Here is a 21755-nt window from a genome sequence, read left to right as displayed (position 1 = left end):
GATTAAAAGCCTTCAGTATTAAACAATCACTGAAACTTCACAATAAAAAAAGTAAAGTTCGTGTAACCTTCTGGCTAAGGTCTAGTGTTAGGGTTTTCAGGTCGCGTAAGCGCCCCTAACATGACTTGACGACTACTTTCGTAGCCGGGACCGACGGCTTTACGTGCCCTCCGAAGCACGGTAGCAGCTCAATTAAATTAAAAATTGAAAATTTTGTCGGTGCCGGGATAATAATAACTGAAACTTCACAGCAGAGATATGAACAAAGACGTGTACATATGCTTTATAGACTACGCAAAAGCATTCGATAACGTAAAGCACGAAAAGATAATTGAAGTTCTCCATAAGATCGGAGTCGACTACAGAGACATTCGAACAATAGCGAGTCTCTATTGGGGCCAAACAGCTAAAGTGAAAGTAGAATCTACATTTACCAATAAAATTGAGATCAAGAAAGGGGTACGACAGGGCTGTATCTTGTCTCCTATTCTCTTTAATATATACTCAGAAGAAGTATTTAAGACAGCGCTGGAGGAAAGCACAGAAGGCATAAAGATAAACGGAGAAATAATTAATAACATAAGGTATGCTGATGACACTGTGATTCTAGCAAGTAGCATGGAGGAACTGAGTTGCCTAATGAGTAAGATACAAAAAACAAGTGCACAATACGGACTCAGACTAAATATCACAAAAACCAAATGGATGTTAGTAAGCAAAACCCAACAACCACCACAGCAACTGATATTAGACGATGAAAGAATTGAACACGTGGATTCGTACATCTACTTGGGAGCAACAGTTAACTCAAACTGGGATCAAGCGAAGGAAATACGTATAAGAGTAGAAAAGGCAAGAGCATCGTTCACTAGCATGAAGCAAATTTTCACCTCTAAAAGCCTCACCCTACCTCTCAAAATTCGACTTCTGAAATGTTATGTATTCCCGGTTTTGTTATATGGAATGGAGGCGTGGACAATGACCGCAACATTGATGAAAAAAGTAGAGGCCTTCGAAATGTGGGCTTACCGACGTATATTACGTATATCCTGGACTGAGCACGTGACCAACGAAGAGGTACTACGCCGGATAGGTAAAGAGAGAGAGGTAGGAATAAGTATAAAGAAAAGAAAGTTGGAATACTTGGGTCACGTTATGAGACACAATAAATATAGAGTACTACAACTGATCGTCCAAGGGAAAATAGACAGCAGAAGGGGTCCAGGGAGGAGAAGACACTCGTGGCTCCAAAACTTGCGGCAATGGTTCGGATTGTCATCTGCTGAACTATTCAGATCTGCCGCAAACAAAGTCAGAATGCCATGTTGATTGCCAACGTTCGGAACGGACAAGGCACATGAAGAAGAAGAAGAAACTTCACAATGAAGGGACAGGGCATATGAGTATCACAAGAACTGTGACGAATGACATCTTTAATGCCATCTTCAATCATTTCACAACCTCTTTACCTACTTTACAAGTGTACATCAGATATTTTTTATAAAAAGATATTGTATTGGTAAATTCGCCAATAAAAGGGTACAGTGGTAAAAGATACGGTTTAGATAAAAAATATATTGTATTACTAAATTCCCCAAAAAAATGGTTACTGTAGCAAAAAAAATTAAGTTGCATATAAAAATATCTATAAACAGATTGTTAACAACTGTTAAAAGTAGGAAAGCGTCATACCCGGGCCATGTGTTCCGTAATGATAAGTACAGTCTGCTACAGCTTATCGTGGAAGACAAAATTGAAGGTAGAAGAGGTTTGGGCAGAAAGAAGAAATCCTGGCTGAGAAACCTGAGAGAATGGTTTCAAATACCAGAAGCATGCGAACATAATACATGCGGCACAAAACAGAGAAACGTATAGTTTGATGGTCGCCAACCTTCGGTAGAAGACGGCACATAAAGAAGAAGATAAACAGACCACAGACACAATCCAAAAAACTTGAATTCACTTCACATTCACTTTATAGTAAGCTAATATAGCTAGTTAGGAAAATTAAGTTCCTCAAACAAAGTTAAAAAAATCTCAGTCAGCATCTTGATACTGAAACTGCATTGGAAACATAATATTACACACAAACGTGATGTAGTAGACAAAAATGGTTAGTCAGTTAACACTTTCAACTCGACCTAAGATAAATTATTCAATATTTTGTAATAAAATACGAAAAGAGATTGGTGAGTCCGATAAAGGATTTCCGATGAGTTAAAAAACATTGCTTCTTATCAATTCAAGTTTTTTTAATAATATCCAAAATAGCATGTGATACATGCATCCTTAGTCTTTTTATTACTACTTCTCAAATAATAAAACATTTACACCTCTTGCTACCAAAGGAACTCTCAATATTCGTCTTAAAATAAATTATGATTATTTTCTCTGCTTCGTTACCTGACGCAATGATCAAACTGAGAAGTGTTTTTCAAAGTCTGATGCAAATTTCGCAATTGCTGATATAGCTTTTTTTCAGTGCATTTTAAAATCATGAAACCAGGGAACAAAATTTTATTGCCTTTGTTTTCGTTCAATTTTTTATACCTTCAGTATAACAAGGATTCGAAGAATTGTATATAGTTTGTTTTACATATACATTCCTGTTTTTAGGTCCTGGTTACGCTACTCCACTTGATGCCATGAAAACTGGCCCAAAAGAAAAACTTATGTACGTCGTTTGCATTAATCCAAATGAAGGAGAAGATAAAACCGATCTTTTGGCGACAGTAGACGTTGATCCGGAGTCACCAACGTATTGTCAGGTAAGATGTGTTAAGTCAGCAATGCATAGTTAATATAGATTCTGCAGTAGGTACTTGCTTTTTTAAATTCCAAGTGAATGTTGCTTTAGTATAAATAATTATCTTTTCAGATTATTCATCGCTTAAGAACTGGTCACAAGAACGATGAGCTTCACCACTCTGGATGGAACGTCTGTTCCAGCTGTCATAGTTCCACAGGCTGTTGTAATGGTCTTGTTAGGGACAAACTTATTCTACCTGCTTTGGGATCTGATAGGATTTACGTAGTGGATGTTGGAAAAAATCCGAAGGCACCAGAATTTCACAAAGTAATAACTCAATATTTTTGTACAATTTAGATATATAATATATATATATATATATATATATATATATATATATATATATATATATATATATATATATATATATATATATGTATACATATATATATATATATATATATATATATATATATATGTATATATATATATATATATATATATATATATGTATATATATATATATATATATATATATATATATATTAGTGTGTGTGTGTGTGTGTGTGTGTGTGTGTTCTGAAGCTTTCCGCGGTTAGTACAATTCAACCTCGAGCTAAGATTAATACTATTACAGGAATAATATTAAACTCAACAGTCTTCCCGGTTAAACCGCGTTATTACTGCGACGAGCTTTCGATATCCTGTTCGATATCTTCTTCAGGGCTTTCGAGGTCTCAGCCTCCCGATCCCCTCAGATACTACTACACGGATCACTAATGTATTGATTATAAAATCATATATTTTATCTATATCATATCAAATAAAAATCAAATATTTTATCTATATAGTTTAATCTATACAACAAAAGCCAAGTGTCTTAATAATTATTAGATTTAGAAATTTTGTTAAGAAATAGTTGAGAAATTTTGAATCACTGTGTACATTAAACATTACTTTATCCACATAATGTGAAGTTTCATAAACATAGACATTATTAAAAAATATTTACAATTTTATTATTGTAAACGAGATATACACTAGTATACAGGGTGTCAAATCGGACACTGTTACATAATAAAATTGGTCATATCTCTAAAAACACTAAAAACACTCTAAAAATACTGTAAGCTACCATAACCCTATATTGAGCAAATCCTTAAGAACAGTTCTATCGAAATACGTGATAATATGTAGGGCGTTATATTCAAAATAAGGGAGTTTTAAGAGATGGCATAAGTAATACACAAATGGGTTCTTTCGCAGAGATACTTAGATATGAATCAGGAAGTATATGCCTGTTTCATTAATTTTGAGAAGACATTTGACAGAGTGAAGCATATTAGACTCAAAAAAATTTTGTTAAATAGAAACATAGACAGTAGAGATATTAGAATTATATATAAACCCTATTGGAATCAAACAGCAAAACTGAAAGTTGAAAATTAACTGAGAATGTCCAGATTCGCTGTGGAGTGCACCAAGGGTGTACTTCGTCACCGTTGTTGTTTAATTTATACATTGAAGCCATCTTAGAATTAGCGTTGGCCGAAATCAATAAGGGTTTAATAAGAAATGGTGGTAACATAAGATGTGCTCACGATACCTTTCTTCTGGCGGGAACCCTAAGAAATATGCAACATCTTGCTCAACAATTAAAAATACATTGCAACGATTAAGGACTAAAAATAAATTTGAAGAAAACCAAGTTAATAGGTAATAAAGAAATTGAACAAATACCTTCGTGCAAACACCTTGGAGCATGGATCACAGAAGATACTGAACAAATAAAAGAAATAGAAAAGAGATGTCGCATTGAAATTGCACAGTCAACTTTTAACCGAATGAGAAAACGGTTCTGTAATTGCAATATCAAGATAACGCTCCGGATAAGAATGATATGATGTTATATTTTCTCCGCCCTTTTCTATGGGGTTGAGGCCTGGATACTGAAACAATTCAACATTAACAACCTGGAAGCATTCCAAATGCGGTGTTTCCGGAGTGTTCTGAAAATATCATGGATGGATCGCAAAACGAACGCACAAGTTCTCGACTAACTAGGAAAACAATGCGAAGTTTTAGATTCCATAGAAATCAGAAAGTTGAAATACTTGAGGCACATCATGAGAGGTGAAAAATACTAACTATCAAGGAATATAATGCAGGGTAAAATCAAAGGCAGAAGAAGCGTAGGAAGACGCAAAATCTCGTGGCTACGCAATCTCCGTGAATGGTTTGGATGCAGTTCAATTGAACTATTCAGGCGCGTAACCAACAAAATTATAATTTCCAGAATGATTTCCAATCTCCAATAGGAACGGAACTTGAAGAAGGAAATCCCCTCATCTTAAATTTTCTGTTATTAATTTTGTCATTATGTCTACTCCCAAATGAAGGTTGATTTATATATTGTTTTTAGTTTTTTATCAGACAATATTTCAAATTGAATATATATTTTTTAGATTATAGAAGGAACCGAAATGAGACGTTTCAACTGCAGGACTCCTCATACTACTCACTGTTTAGCAAGTGGAGAGGTTATGATCTCTATCATGGGAGACAACGAAGGAAACTCGAAATGTGATTTTATTTTATTGGATGGCAAAAGTTTTGAAGTCAAAGGTACGTTAATTATTGATTCTAAAAATAAATAAATAATAATCAGTAGTCGATATAATTAAGACTTTCAAAAGTAAATCGAAGCCAATAATGATATTTTAATATCATATTCGCTTCGTTTTAACGAAAGCAATTGTTAAATATGTACTGGAAAAATGAATATCAAATGAATGACCGCCGACAGAGTCTGTAGTCATCATTCTGTCAGCGGTCTGTAGCCATCACTGTAGGTTCTGTAAGTTACAGACAGGACCGTAAGAATAGACTATATCTGGAAAAGGATATAAAGTAATACACTCATTCAGGCATACATTTCATATTTTGTCATACAAGTAATAGTGACTTAGATTCCGTATTTTGTATACCCTGTATATATACAGAGTGTATTAAATAGATATGACCATTTTCGTACATCTTTTAGAAATTTATAATTGCATTTCCAAATTGTCTTCTTTCTCACTACCATTATTCTTCTTCTTTTTTTATGTAGACATGACTCTGTTTTTCAATGCCACTCCAGTAAGTTGTCGTTCCATCGTTTTCGTGGTCTTCCTACTGATCGTCTTCCTATGTACTGACGTCACAATGTGCGAGAGATTTAAAAACCTTTCCAAACATTTCTAATTTGTGTGTATTTGTCTCATAAGAAGTTTGGAAATATTAGTTGTTTTATTTGTTTGAAGAATAAATAAGGACTTTTCATAAATAAGGAATAAATAAGGAATGTTCATATGTATTTTAAAGGCATGTTGTTGTTTGGTTAAAACTCATTATTTTTTACTGTATTTTAAAATTTTAAGGTATTTTGTTATTGTTTTTTTTTTTTCGGGGTTATTTCAAAATTAATCAATAAATCATTAAATTTATTTACGAAGGTAAATAATATTTAAATTATTGTTTTTTTCTTTTTTAAGTGCTAGTAATTTTATCCCCTAAAAGACTAACTATATTCGTTTTCTCGTAGTTTAAATAGTTAATATTAGTTTTGTTGTCATTACTGAAAAATTAAGTGATACTGAATATATTCAACACATGTTTAGTAGCCATTATATGCCCAGATCTAAAAAATAAACCCAAAAACAAATAAAACATTCAAAAAACATTTTTTTTTAAACTCATTATGGCAATTTAATAGAAAGGTTTCCACAAAATGTTAAATTACAACTTAAACTACGAGAAAACGAATATCGGTGGTCTTTTACAGGATAAAATCACTGGCAACTAAAAAAGAATAAAACATTGATTTAAATATTTTTCAACTTCGCAAAAAAAATTCAACGATTTATTTTAAAATAACCCTGATAAAAACAACAACAAAATACCTTGAAACATTAACAACCTTAAAATACGAACATTTATTTAAAATCTCCGCCCTTTGTGACGTCAGACTTGGTAGTCCATTGGGAATCGTCTCTTGTCCTCGTTACTACTCTATTTGTTGTCATTCGGCTGATATGATCGTTCCATTCTACTCCTCTATTTCTTACTCAGTTCTTGATGTTTTCCACCTTACATCTACGTCGTATATCTGTACTTCTAGCTCTGTGCCATAGTGCCTTACAATCAATGTTTCTAAGTGTTTGCATCTCTGCTGTTTCTAACATCCTTTTTGCCCACTCTGTGTCAGGTCGTGTTTCTGCCGCGTATGTCTTTATTAGTCTGATGACTGTTTTGTAAATTCTGCCTTTCATTTCTTTCCCGATATTTTCTCCATATTGTTTCATTCAGGCAACCTGCGGCTCTGTTTGTTCCATTCACTTCATCTTCCACTTCAGTTTCGAGCTTTCCGTAGCTAGATAATGTGATGCCTAGATATTTAAACTTCATCACTTGTTCTATTATCTGACTTTCCAGCTCCAATTTACATATTAGTAAATTTGCTGATATAACCATGCATTTTGTCTTTTTTGTGGAAATTAGCATGTCAAATTTTCTCTCGGTTATATTAAATTGGTGCAACTACCCATACATTTTAATTTAAGTGTATTACTTTTATTACCTTATCTAACACCATATGTTTAATATTGGTCTTTTTTATCGTAGTGTCTATTAACATAGTTTGTTATACTGTATCGAATGTTTGTTCATTATCGAAAAACTGAATACATGTTTTTGTTGTTCTGTCATGTGTAAATACTCTTGTATAGATAAATTTACCGAATCGTGTAAAATACGTGATATCGAGCTTATGTATTTGAAGTTTTAATATATTTTGGGGTTTTCCCTCTTGGTAAAAAAATTAAAACATTGTTGATTTAATCTTATGGAATCTTGTTTGTTTTATAACTTTGATTAGCTAAATTATTTTCTAATTGCACTACATTTTTTTTCTGAAAAATGGCTTTGGCAGAGCCAATTAGCCAGACTTGTTTGTGAATCGACTGAATTTTAATTATATTATTGATTGCAGATTCATAGTCGAAATTTCCTTGTTATCAGTTATCAATGTTAGTATTACATATACCTAATATTTTGATGGATACATTTTTGTTTTGATATATTTTTATTTTGTTTTTTTATTCTTTGATCTTCCTGTTTTTTTGTTGTTTTTTTGTTTCTTTTTATTTTGCATTACATTGCATATTCATAAAAATATAACGGATAAATATACTTTTGTTTATTCTTTCCCTGATTTCATTTTATTTTCGCCATTACCAATATTTTAAAGATTACTCCTAGATATTTGCGTGTTTCTACACCCTCAAGTTTGTTATTTTCTACGTCATATGCTTCGTCTTTGCTCACGATTAGGTATTTACATTTTATATATTCATTGTTAGATTCGCCGCATCATATTCTTTTGGTGACTTTCTTATTCTTTACAATCATTATGTGATCATCCGCAAAGAAGAGTGTTTAAAAATGTGTCATCTTCTACCATTATTCACATATTCCGAATTCTGTCAACCATTTCTCTAGAAAGAAAGAGAGAAACAGAGAGAAAGTAGTAGAATTTAATACACCTGCATTCATATCTTCGATCAACCTTACTAAAGCCTTCGACTGTTTAGACTACAAGATGTGATTGAACTTTTACACAGAGAGAATATAAAAGCCACTACGACACGGATATTAAAGGATATTAACGCTGATCACAAAACAAAAATAAAAATAGGAACAGAACTAGCAGAGGAAGTCAACATTCAATCACGTATAAGACATGGTGATAGCTTGAGCCCATTCTTGTTTAACTTGATAATGGACAAACTAATAGAAGTAAAAAAGTCAGGAACAGGGTACAAAATGGAAAACAGAGCAATAAAGATTCTAAGCTACGCAAATGACGCAGTAATAATATCAAATAATGAAGATGGCTTGCAACGAATGGTCCACGCTTTGGAAGTCCCTCGTTATTGCTAGGAAGCCAGTGAGATGCAAAATTGTAATAAACGAAGAAATAATAGAACAAGTATCGAAACTTAACTACCTGGAAACGCAAATATCGTATTATGGAAACATCTCCGAAGGAACCCGCTAATAAAGCAGCGTACGTGTCAGGATGCCTACGAAACGTGATATGGAGAAATAAGGACATGAGGACAGAAGAAAAAATACGCATGTATATGACTTAGCAGGTAAAACTTTAAGAGACAGAATCCCTAATACACAAATTAGAGACATGTGTAAAGTACATGATATCGTTAGATGGGGACGTCAAAGAAGACGAGAATGGAACCAGCATATTAACAGAATGGGAAGAGAGATTTGCCCGAATAGTAAGAGATGGAAAACCAGAACCACGTACGTAGATTTTTCAGCCAGGAAATCCTTCGCCTTCCTGGTCTTCGTTTTCATTCTACTTTTCCTTGTAGAATTAATTGCAGCAACCCATATCTTTCGCTGTTCCTCGTGATGTGACCGAGGTATTCAATTTTGGCTGTTTTATTGTGGTTAACAACTCTTTTCCTTTTTGCATTTTTAATAAAACGTTCTGGTTAGTAAAGTGGTCGCTAATACTGCTAAATCGCAAATACTGCTAAATCAGACCGGAAACAATAGGCCTTAAGGCCTAACATACGAAGAAGAAGAAAAAGATTTCTCTAGAGATATGCCCCGATAAATCCTAAATAAAAGGTGGGTGATAAACAATAAGCCCAATGTCCTAATCTGTTAGTTGTTTTAAATAGGGGGTGATTTGATTTCCTGTTTTAATTCTCACATAGTAATCTTCGTAGTATTTTTTCTTCGCATATTTTTTTATTTATTAATCACCCAAGCTGTCTTTAAATGAAATCTAGTTACAGATTACCAATAACATACAACACAGTACTATGCTCTGCTTTTACACCTTAACACACTTCCTCAAACGGTTTTCTTCGTTTGAGTCGTCTTTCTAATCCAGTATTATCGAGGAGCTGGATTGCCTCGATTTTTACGTGACTATGGAGCCGTTATTCGTGACTACTTTCAATTTTCTTGATAATTTTATCTATATCTTCCATCTCAATATCCTAGAGGAGGTCGATATTTCTGATATACCAAGGATCAACCATGTTCCTTAATACTTTTGGAATCTCTGGATGATATGGATATTACTTGAATTGGCATAGCGCCAGAGTTGGCAACCATACGTCCATACTGATTTCAGTACTTAGTGATATTTTGGAATATCACTAAGAGACAAGATTAGAAACACCGAGATAAGACGTAGAACGAAGATTAGGGATATTGTGGAAGAAATTGCAAAAATGAAATGGCGCTGGGCAGGTCACGTAGCCCGATATAATGACAACAGGTGGACACGGAGAATTCTAGAATGGATACCAAGGACGACAACAAGAAGCATGGGAAGACCTCAAAAAAGATGGGTAGATGACATAAGAACAGTGACAGGCAAACAGTGGATTAGATTGGCGCAAGATAGAGAAAGATGGAAGCAATTGGTAGAGACCTACATTCAGGAGTGGATGGAAAATGGTTGACAAAGAGATTTCAGTACTTGTTTATGTAACAGTTGTTTGTTATGTGTGGACAATGCTGAATTTCTTCCCATCCGGCAATACATTTTCTTGCAACGGATACCTAGTTCTTCCCTTTTTTTTTAATATGGACTTTCCAGCGAAGTCTTGCATTAAGTGTGATACTTAAGTATTTTGCGGAAGATGCATATGGTACTTGGACATCATTTATTCTAATTGGAATGTTTTGGATCTTTTTATTTGGTAGATTAACGTGAATTGACCTAGATTCATTACGTTTAATTCATTATTTTTTAGTCCAATTATGGATTTTATTTATTGACAACTGTAATTTGTCTGCTGCTTCTTTGCTGGTATTACCTACTTCTAGGATAGCAGTAACATCTGCACAGGTGGCTGGTGGCTATAGTAGAATTTTCTAGTCCAGATAATGTCGTGTGTGTATAACAGGTAGAGGAGCGGACCTAATACGCTTTCTACTGTAATTTCTTTTGGATCTGTGCACTCGCCTCGCCGGTTACATGGGTTTCTTCATTTCGTTAAACTCTTTTTTAGGGCTATTTTTAAACAAATTATTTTTATAAATGGATCTTCAAGCTTTAAGTCTTACATTATCTTGAGGTGGTTTGTCTTTAATGTCTGTATTTACTAGGTTCTGTGTCATTCTTGAATGTAATTTATCTAGGATCGGTATTACCGCTATTCATTCGAAAAATTACCGCTGTAATTTTTCGGATCGGTTTTTGTGAATTTCTTTTATATTGGGTAGATGAAGGATTGTTTTCATTCTTCTGGAACCAATTCTCCGTTCTAACACCTCTCTAATAACTTACACTGCATTTCAAATAGCTTCGACCATCCATATCTAATCAGCTTTAGGTATATTTTTCCTGGACTTAAAACTTTTCAATTCTTGTCTTGAACTTCATCTTCTAATTTTTCTATTGATAGGTCTACCTCTCCTATGATTTCTACACGTTAACTTGTTAGCAGAAATGTATTTCCCGTCCCTACCAATAAATCCTTGTGATTATAGTAAATGGTATAATAGTATAATCAACTTATATTAAAAGGGGAATTTGGTTTTGTTCCAAGGTCACTAAATAATTCCTTGGTGAACTTTATTTACGTTGTTTATAAAGTGTTTGTTGTTATTTGTTAGACTAGTAAAACTTTACAACTACTTCTTTGTATTTTTGTATATATATATATATATATATATATATATATATATATATATATATATATATATATATATATATATAAGGTAAAAGAAATAATAAATTAGACTTACTCACAATCAATTTAATTTAACTAATCAGACGACCGGTTTCGCTTTCTATAATATGCAAAGCATCTTCAGGTCACGATACAAAGTTAAATAAATGCTGAAAATAATAAACCCATATTAGGGTGTTGTCTAATAAAGATAAAACAAAGATAGGTGATATAAATTATAAAAATTACAGTAATTATGCCAATATTACATGTCTGTGGTTTTTCAAAATGAATAAAATGTTTAAGCAGACAAGGTAAGACCCACAAATTGGTAAAATAGTCTATTAAACTGTAATGAATTAATAAATAAACAAATAAATAAAACATTACTTACATGCCGGTACTCTATTAATTGATGGTTGAAAGAACATGGTTCAAACTATCTTGTATTGTTGATTGGAGAACTCAAGTCAACTATTGTAATTGTTTAACAGTAAACGAGGAAGTTCTTCAGGAGACAGATTTTATCCAATGAAGTAGAGATAGGTAAATGTAATTGTTTGTTTGATGAAAGTAATGTTCTATACCATTAAGTTCTTTAAAGTTATTTATATTTATTCTGGAGATATATTTATGAAATGTGTGTTATTTATTGAGATTTTTATTTTTGTTTTGGAAGGTGACAGTTGTGAGACAATGAATAAGAATAGATGTACAAATTGTGTGGGTGTGCAATTATATCAGCTTGTAATTATCAAATTTCTTTGATAAAGTTATGTTGCAATATGTGGCAAATAGTTGTAAAGTCCAATATATAAAGTTAAAAATTAAAATTGAGACACTTTAAGACACACAGAAAACACACAGAAAACACTTAAAAAAACGGGGGGACGAAACAGACATTAAATTTAAAAAGGGGAGGATTTTAAATTTTTTTTTAAAATCCTCCCCTTTCTTTTAAAGTAGCCCCCTGTAGCCCCAATACTAGCGGATAAATTTGACCCCTAATTCAATTTACTTTATTAATGTACTTGTAGTATGCTTTAGAGGTTTAGCTGGTTTAAAATGCTTAGTTTTAAATAAGAGGAAGATTTTTGTATTTTTACAAAAATTTAATACTATAAATAACTACAATAGAACTACATAATATAAAAGCAAAACCTACAATTTTGTACTTTACAAAATTTTGCATATCTCTAAAAGTTATCCATTTATTACAAAAAAAAGGGATTTTTTGTAAAAAGACAAAAATCCTGTTCTCACTTTAAACTCAATTTTTTCAAACTAGCCAAACTATAAGTACATTAATAAAGTGAATTGAACTTGATTAACGATTATTTTTAATTGGGGTGGTAAGGGGTTTTTTGTCGCTGAACCGGTTAAATTTTAGAATAAGTGAACATCAATCAATATTAAAAATAGAGAATTTCATAGATCTCAAGTATGTAAACACGCATAGAAAAATGAACATAGTGTTCAATGGAATAATTCAAGTATAGTCATAAAAGAAACAGATGGTAAAAAAATCAAAGAAGCGGCTCTAATAATGCTAAATGAGGCCATCTAGTTACCCATATTAAAAGAGGAAGTTAATAAAAGAAAAATACTACTATTATTAAGTCAGTAACATATCGAGGATACATCATTTATGTTTTTTAAATACTAAAATACTAATAAATACTTAAAAACTATCTTACAAATAAAGTCGTCCCAGGAACGCAACTCAACAATATTGGCAATATCATTTTAAAGTCGTCTACTTTAAAACGTATTATATATGTCTGAATTGTCAATATAAATGAGTCAGATAAAGTTAAGTCATTAGAAGAAGTTTTCACCAAGTAACAAAAAACAAAATTTGTTTAATTTTTTAATGTTTGTGTTTTGAGAACGATTTCCGAAGTGGAAATTGAAACGTTAATAGACTTATTTTAACCTTCAATTGTGGCTTGTTCCCATTAAAATAGTAATTACTTTAAAATGCCCAAGAAAATATCTTCAGAACAATATTTTAAAATATAGTTAGTATAGCTATATGAAAAAATATAAATAAAGATTTTTTCAAGCACTACAAAAAAGGTTGTATAATTCTTCCACGAAAAGTATATTGGGTTCTTTATAGTTCACGCTGAAACTTTGGCGGTGAAATTTTGGCGGTTGACGGAGATGAACCAACTTTCAACAAGCTATTCTCCACTTGTAGTAGGGCTACAGACACCATAAATCGACCATTCTTTTTTTTTATAAGCTTCACCTTTATAACAATAATTTATTTGATAAAATACATACTTTTTGAGTAATTTGCAAAAAACCGTTTGAAAAAGCTTTTTTTTGATAAAAACTTGACTTTTTCACTTGCGAATAAGTCGAAAACTATTGACTTCCAGAAAAATGTATAAAACGTAAGTTTTGTGCACTCTACTGCACAGAGTCAACTTTGAAGTTGAGGTTAAGTAGAACCTATAGCCAAATTTTGATGCAAATCGGTGGGTTCTCAGAAAATTATGCGGGAAAATGGTCATTGACTGGATTAATATTCTTTACTTGTAAGTTCAGATTTTTCACATTTTAATATATTTAAATTTGTATTTAAATTTTCTTTCATATCTTGATGTAATATTTTGAACGTGATTTTTTAATTTCCTATATTTTTCTCTTGAAAGTCATGTTCTTCTTCTTCTTAGTGGTATCGATGGCTTTTGGTGTGGTCATGTTGGGTGTTTATATTCCAGTATAATTTTTATTAATCGATTCGTGGTCCGTTGGCATCGCGTTCTAACCGTTTATCAGATGTTCAATTTTATTTCATCTCCTAATGATACCAAAGACCTACAGTCAGCAACATTAAATAAAGTTTATGAAATAAATTAACAACTAATCGTTGTATTTTAAATTTTAGGAACTTGGCTCAAAGGTGAAAAAGCACCCAAATATAATTACGATTTCTGGTATCAACCATACTTCGACGTTATGGTAGCTACAGAATGGGGTGTTCCAAAAATATTCAAGAAAGGTTTTCAACCGTCCGACACAGAACCCGAAACGTATGGAAGAAGTCTTAACTTCTTCTCGTGGAAAAAAAGAGAATTTATTCAAAGCATTAATTTAGGTGAAGATGGTATTGCACCGTTAGAAGTCAGATTTTTACACAATCCCAAAGAATCACAAGGATATGTTGGTTGTGCTGTTAATGCAAATATCTATAGGTAGGTAGAATAAATTTATAAGCCCAGATAAATCCATGCAAACGAGAAAAAACAAAAATAAAACTAGACAACTACTGACTTCTAGATTCTTGTTGACTTTCACGACTCTAAAAAACGCTGAAAGGTTTTGTTTATTGAAAGATTTTAGCAAAGCATCTGTAGCAAAGATTTTCAACGGAAATTCTCATAGATGTGAAGTAAATCGTAGTATCAGGTCAGAATAAAATCGGACATAAAAAAGCATTGCTCAAACTTTAAAAGGAACATAAATACAAGTGGAGATTTAGCTTGTTATGTTGACTGTAAAAAACCTTTGTTCCCTTGAAACATTAGTGATCGTTAGCAATTTTATAAGAAGTATAAATGGATGAGACATGACTGCAATATATATTTACTAGAACCATTAAGACTGTGTAAAAACCGGAATCAGAAATAATAAACTTCACCATTACCATTGGTTCGACAATCCTTGTCAAGTCTTCGTCTTGTCCTTCGGCTTTATCTTTTATGTTTCGTTTTCCATTTGTTTATATTCAAAATTTCACGTCTATGTACTTTAACTTGTTCCATGTATCTGACTCTAGATTTTTCCTTTGTTTTTCTTCTATTAGTGTCTGCTTAGTTAGTTTCTTGAACATTTCATTTTTCTGCAATCCATTACACATGGACTACAGAGCTTTCTTCTATCCTGCCATGTCGTAGCATTTGGTTTACTAATACTTTCAACGTATCTCTTTCTTGGGCGTGTTATATTACATTCCGATAATTAGCGTAATTGTCCAATTTTTATAAATGTAATTTTGAGTATGCGGCAGACATGGTTCTCCTAAACGTCTAGAATTTTTCTTCAATCTCAAACCGTTTTTGACGTATGTTGTCAATGCCTATGTCTCCGATTCGTATGTTAAGACTGTCAAGAGTTTTACCGACAACAGCAAAACGATATTTTTCCAGTTTTTAGGTCATATTCAGGGACTTTTCTGGAATTTATTTCGTTCATTATTATATGGGATATTTCTCTACAAGTAAATTTTCGAATCGGCAAATCCATCTGATGCGGTGTTTCGAGGAATTTTTGTATTTCGTTATCTTCCTGTTTCTAAGTCGTGGGGTTTGAAAATATTTATTAAATATTCCGCAAATGCCTTTTCCTTTCCTTTTCTCACACCAAATAGAATCATCTGTTGCTTCTGTAAATGTTAGACTTTCCAAGTATGTTTTTAAAGTTTGATTTTTAATCGTATGTAAAAGTGTCTTTAGTTCTGATGTGGCTTTATTATAGTTTCTTTTAGTTCTTGCAATTCTGCATTTCTGCCATTTTGCGAAGTCTCCTTTTTCTGCGATTTTCTCTAACTCCAATTGGGTTTTCATCTTATGTATTGTTATTCATAAATGGAGTTGCATACCAAGCAGCAGTTTATATTCTGAATGTAATGTTTTCTAGGAGTCTTCTATATCATGTTGTGATTTGAGGGAGACATTTAGTTCAATTGCTCATCTAGTCTTTCTCTAAAAGCAACATTGTAGAAAATAGAAAAATTTTAATGTAAATAGATAGTGTAAAATAAGATTCTGAACATGTAAAAGATAATAAATAGTAATTATTTTCAAAGATTAACATGCAAACCACAAAAATGCTGTGATACCAACTTTAGATTTTATGTCTAAATTTTAAAATAAAATATTCATTATGACAAATTGGATATATCAGATTGATTAATGAGTTAATATGTTTCATTTTGCCTAATAACTGTAGGTTCTATCGTAAAGATGACGGTACTTGGGCTGCACATAAAGTTATCGACGTCCTTCAAAAGAAAGTTTCTGGGTGGATTGGGCCCTACATTCAAGGTAAAATAAAACAAAATGAAATATAATACAAATAACACTATAATATGAACAGGTATTAGAACAGTCTCGTCTAATTATAAGAAATAAAAAATAACACAGGCAACTTTTTTGTAGGAATGATAACTGACATCTTAATCTCCTTAGATGACAAGTATTTATACTTTAACAATTGGTTACACGGAGATGTTAGACAGTACGATATCACTGATAGGGAACATCCAAAATTAACTGGTAAGCATTATCGTAGAAGAGAATAAATCTTTTTATTTCTAAAACATATTGCCAAGTTTTCTATAAGTGTCTGATTTTGTAAACTTTCATGTATATTGCAAATTAAAGTAAGGTCACATAAGTCCACTATTATTTGCAAAAATTGCAAAAATCAAGTTTCAGCTGACAGTTATTTGTCACATGTTATAGCTATTTGCTGATGTAGAAGTTCAGTTGCAAAGTCAGGTATTTGCTAAGAAATAGGCGCTAGAAATCTTGAGTCAGATGCAAAAACTCTGTATTTGTGAGCCTATGCCAGTTGCATAACTGTGTAATTGCAATTGGCCAATCGCTTACATTGTTTGAGTTACAGGACACGTCACATTATGGGTCTTCATGTGCATATTAGACCTTGTAAAAAAGGAAACGGGAGAAAATGAGTTGTACAAATAGAAAAATGGAAACTAAATGGAATAAAACTTAAGAGGTAGTCACTCGGGGTGAATCCGGACGATTTTCGCGGTTTTTTGACAATAAATCGTTTGAAGTAGTTCTAAAATAATTTAAATACTTTAATATCTTCAGCATAAGAGATTCTGATAAAAGTTTTAAAATTGTACTGTCACACTTTAATTTTTTTGGGTTATTTAGTGTCCGAATTCGCCCCTACGTCTGGGGTGAAACCGGACATAGCATTATTTTGTGTTATAAATCATATTCGGCCGTGAATAGGGGTTAATTCGGACAGAAAAAGATAAAAAAACTTTCGGAAAGAAAAAGAATAAGATAAAAAAACATTTTAAATTTGAAAAAAATTCATTTCAGCGAAGCAGCATGAATATAAACTGAAACAGGGCTCCTTAATTCTAAACACATTCTATAAAATAAGACTAACGAAAAAAACTCAAAATTCCACATTTAAACTAAAAACTAGAAAAAATTTATTCGATTCGAATATTTTCCATTCGTAATAGAATGGGAAATTGGTATCTCTGACGTCTCATATCCGTCACTTTTTCAAGAATTTTGAAAGTTTGACCCCCCTCAATTACACTTTCATCTTTTATTTGAGGATGCGTAAACTAGACGCCCATTTTTTCTGATGTTTGTTTTCTAAGAAAATTGACAAGATAAAGATTTTTCTTTTTATCAATTACCTCTGTAACATTCCCAACATAATATGTATCTACATTCTTTGGTGAAACTAATTACAAAAGTACAAAAGTATTAATGTCTATAGAACAACCGGTCTCACCCATTTCAATTTGTTTACTTTCAACCTCAGCCTCTTCTTCAGTCTGCAGCTCTGTTCCACTTTGGTCATCCTCACTACTTTCTCTATATTCTTCAGTCTCCCTTTTTTCTTCGATTAATGGTTGTTCTAAATCTCTTACGCTTACCCCTTTACCTGCAGGCACCTGTAACTTTTTGCCCCGTGTTTTTAAACGTTATTGGGTTAACTGTCTACTTTCATGAAGAAAGTTTTGAAGAGTGTTGGTCCAGTGGTCTTGGTTTTCAGTTTCTGAAGGTTCACTAGCTGGTAACTTTTTGATGACGTCGTCTGACTTTAATCGAATAATTTCGCAAGATTTAAAACCAGACGTAATATTATCTTTGATATGAACAATGGCTTCAATGGCTTTTTTAAATAGTCCAGGAAACTCAGAGTTGGGAATACATCCTCTATTTTTGGTTTTTCATTCGGTAAGGGTATTTCGCCACGACTTTTCAAATGGAGCAAAAAAAGCGACGTCTAGCGGCTGTAAAAAATGCGTTGCATTTGGTGGCAGCAATACAAACTGAATGTCATACTTTTCGCAGTTTTCGACAACATGTATAGACGTATGGCTAGCTAAGTTATCGCATATGATTACTTTTTTCCCTGGCAATTTTTTAAAATATGGGAGAAGAATTTTATCGTACCAGTCATCGAATCTTGGAGAGTCGAACCAGCCTGACTTTGTTCTATTGTAGACACAACCTTCTGGCCCTCCCTCTACCCATGATAGATATAAATGTACCGATTTGTACACCACATACATTTGGGGCTAAAAGGACACCTGATCCGCTGATAGCCATCATAACTGATGTGCTGGCTTTGCTCGAATCCATTATTCTTTTGACCCTTTTTGATCCGCGGCGGCACAACTCTTTTATTCTACCCGGGTCGTCAGTTAAATTAGTTTCGTCGTAATTGACAATATGAGACGGGAGAACGCCTTTAAGTGTGTTTTTTAAATTGTTAAAATAGTTTAAAACTATTTCTCGTGTAACATTTGCCCTGCACTGCTTTATATTTTGGGCCATACGTTCTGTTAGAACATTATTTCTCATAAGGAATGTATAAAATCAGTCGATCCCGGATAGATTGTTCTTAAAAACTCTAATAGTTTGTCCTTTTCTCTCCAGATAGCTTTTTATTAAGACTCTTATATCGGAACGGGTCATGGGAAACCCCCTTTCACAAAATTTTATGATACCTTGTGCTATCATTCTTTCTTCTTGTGCACTAAGAGCATTTTGTCCACCTTGTTGAAATGTCGATTTGCCTTTGAGTCTATCATGCAAGGTGGATTTTGGTTCACGATAATATTCAACAGCTTGTCTTAAGGTTTTCATTTTATTCCTAACATCAGAAATAGCTCTCAACATATTTTCTGAATTGTATTTCATGAAGTTTATACCTACTTTCTTTTTGTACTGTCGCACCATGGTGTCCAGATTCGCCCCACCTGAAGACAAACTTTTGCAAATTAATTTCTAAAAAAAAACTAGGCTAAATAAAACTATAATATTTTATACATAAATTGTCAACAAACCACTAAACAGTTTGTTGCCACTCCCTAGCTCTTACATATAATTGCTTTTCTTGTACAGCAGTTTCATTTAAGATTAAAAAAAAAGACTGAAAAAAGGTTATAAAATATGTACCTATGAGTCAACAAAACGTTACGATGTCACGTACACCACTATATCTCGACCTTATCTCGGCTACTCACTACTCACTTAGACACCGAGACACCCGACAAAATTCAGTACCATTGTACCATGATCATGGTACAATGAATACACAATGTGTATTCATTGTACCATGAGTACAAAAAGTTGATTTGTGAGTTCGCGCATTGGTAACAGTGACGTAGAAGTAGACATAGGCGGCTGTGTACGAATTCGCCCCTACTGTCCGGATTCACCCCGAGGTATTAAGAGGTATCTACAATTGACTAAATAGGTTCGGGACTTATTGTTAATATTTTTAGGCATAAACCTAAGCATTTACCCGGGTTTTCCACTTGTGATCATACAAAGAACGTGTATTGTTGTATAGATTTAAAGATGCGACAGAATAAAACAATATAATTTTTTTGCTAAAATTTTGTGAAGGTCAAAAGCCCAAGAAAACAAATATGAAATTTCAATTAAATATTTTGTTCCTACAGTAAAGGATACTTTTAAGAGTAGGTATGCAAGAGAGCATTTCTTGGAATAACTCGTTTAAGTTATGAAAGGATAGAGCGTGTTGTAAAAAGGTAAAAAGGTCCGGAGTGAAACCAGAAGAGAGAAGAGGGGGGACAACAAAAGATAGATTTGATCCAATAAAATTATCTATCCAAACATTTATGGGGCGTTTGAACGCTGCAGAGAGTCATTATAATAAAGAACGATCAACTAGATTGTATTTACCATGTGATCTGAATTTTACAAAGCTTTTAAGGAATGTACTCTCAACGTTATCCGTTATCCACATCATTCCGTAAAGTTATTATATTTCCGGACACACGTTAATGAACACTACAACGTACCATTCGGCATTCCCGTAATAGATGCTTGTTCTGCGTAATGCCTTTTATTCTTTGTTAAAAACAAATCAAATCATAATATACAAATATTCACTTTTGATTGTCAAAAAAATCTCTCCTTACTAAAGCTTCCCAACCAGGCCGCTTATTTCTCGCAGTAAATAATTTTTTATAATTTCACCCTCGTGGCTGACAATTAGAAATCCCATCTTTCTTCTGCAAATGTGACGTCATATGGAGTATCAACATCCAAAAGATTCAAATCCTGTTGCCTCTGTTGTACATGATACTATCATAAAACTCAACTTTAAAAATCAAATCGAAAAAGTTCACCTATTTGCAGATGAATGTGATGGACAGAACAAAAATAGCACGATGATGTCTATGATAATCTACTGGTTGGTTTATGAAGCAACTGATCACATTAAAGAAGTGGTGTTTACGTTTCCTGTTGTCTGTCATTCCCTTTTGCCACCAGAATAGGATTTTCGGTATGATAAAAAGGGAGATAAAAAAGAAGAACGTTGTAATAAACAGAAAAGGATATGAAAACATAATTGGAAAATACTCAAAGGTGAGACTTGGTAAAGACTGGAAGATATCAGACAGGAGAAAGACGAGTGAAGTTGTTGTTAAAAAACCTTCCCAGTGGCATTTTAAATGTAATGCATCGAAAAGATTTATATTTTCTAAGGACAAAGATCATATGATCACGGTAAGGGGGAAAATATTTTAACGTTCTGACATAGGGTTAAGCAAGTCTATAATACGAAAAGGGAAAAGATTTCTTTATTGAAACCTATGTAACATGTTGGATGTTTATTGAAAGGAGATAAATTGTCCGTAGACACTCTTCTTAGAAAACATTTTGGTGAAAATTGGAGAGACCAGCCGGATCTCACATTTTATAAAATAATAGATACTCTCGTACAGACAAATAATAATGAGAGTGCTGCAGAAAATGGTCATATTGATGATGATGATCCAGAGTAACTTAGTTTGGAAATTAATATATACACATGATTTGTAAGACATTTTCTACTTTGGATGAAAATAAACTGTTGTCTAAAAGTTTACTTCCACATGCTTTCTTCTTTATGCGTAACACACTAGGTTTAGAAAACAGACTAATCCAAGACCCACTAATATCGTTAATGGTTGACTATTATCAAGTATTTGC

General features: G+C 32.8%; 1 protein-coding gene across 1 annotated transcript in view; it reads left to right on the top strand.

Annotated features, from left to right (window-relative positions):
• The window catches only part of LOC140437074 (methanethiol oxidase), a 31167-nt gene that overhangs the window by 3888 nt on the left and 5524 nt on the right, over window positions 1–21755 (top strand). The window contains exons 2-7 of the mRNA XM_072526329.1: window positions 2617–2768; window positions 2879–3076; window positions 5215–5374; window positions 14408–14714; window positions 16471–16565; window positions 16680–16796. Coding sequence (XP_072382430.1) covers window positions 2617–2768; window positions 2879–3076; window positions 5215–5374; window positions 14408–14714; window positions 16471–16565; window positions 16680–16796 — 1029 coding nt within the window. The remainder of the gene's footprint in view (window positions 1–2616; window positions 2769–2878; window positions 3077–5214; window positions 5375–14407; window positions 14715–16470; window positions 16566–16679; window positions 16797–21755) is intronic.

This window comes from Diabrotica undecimpunctata, chromosome 3 (assembly GCF_040954645.1).
Source record: "Diabrotica undecimpunctata isolate CICGRU chromosome 3, icDiaUnde3, whole genome shotgun sequence".
NCBI lineage: Eukaryota > Metazoa > Arthropoda > Insecta > Coleoptera > Chrysomelidae > Diabrotica > Diabrotica undecimpunctata.
Note: the sequence above shows the minus strand (reverse complement) of the source record. Positions and strands in the feature narration are given on the sequence as shown.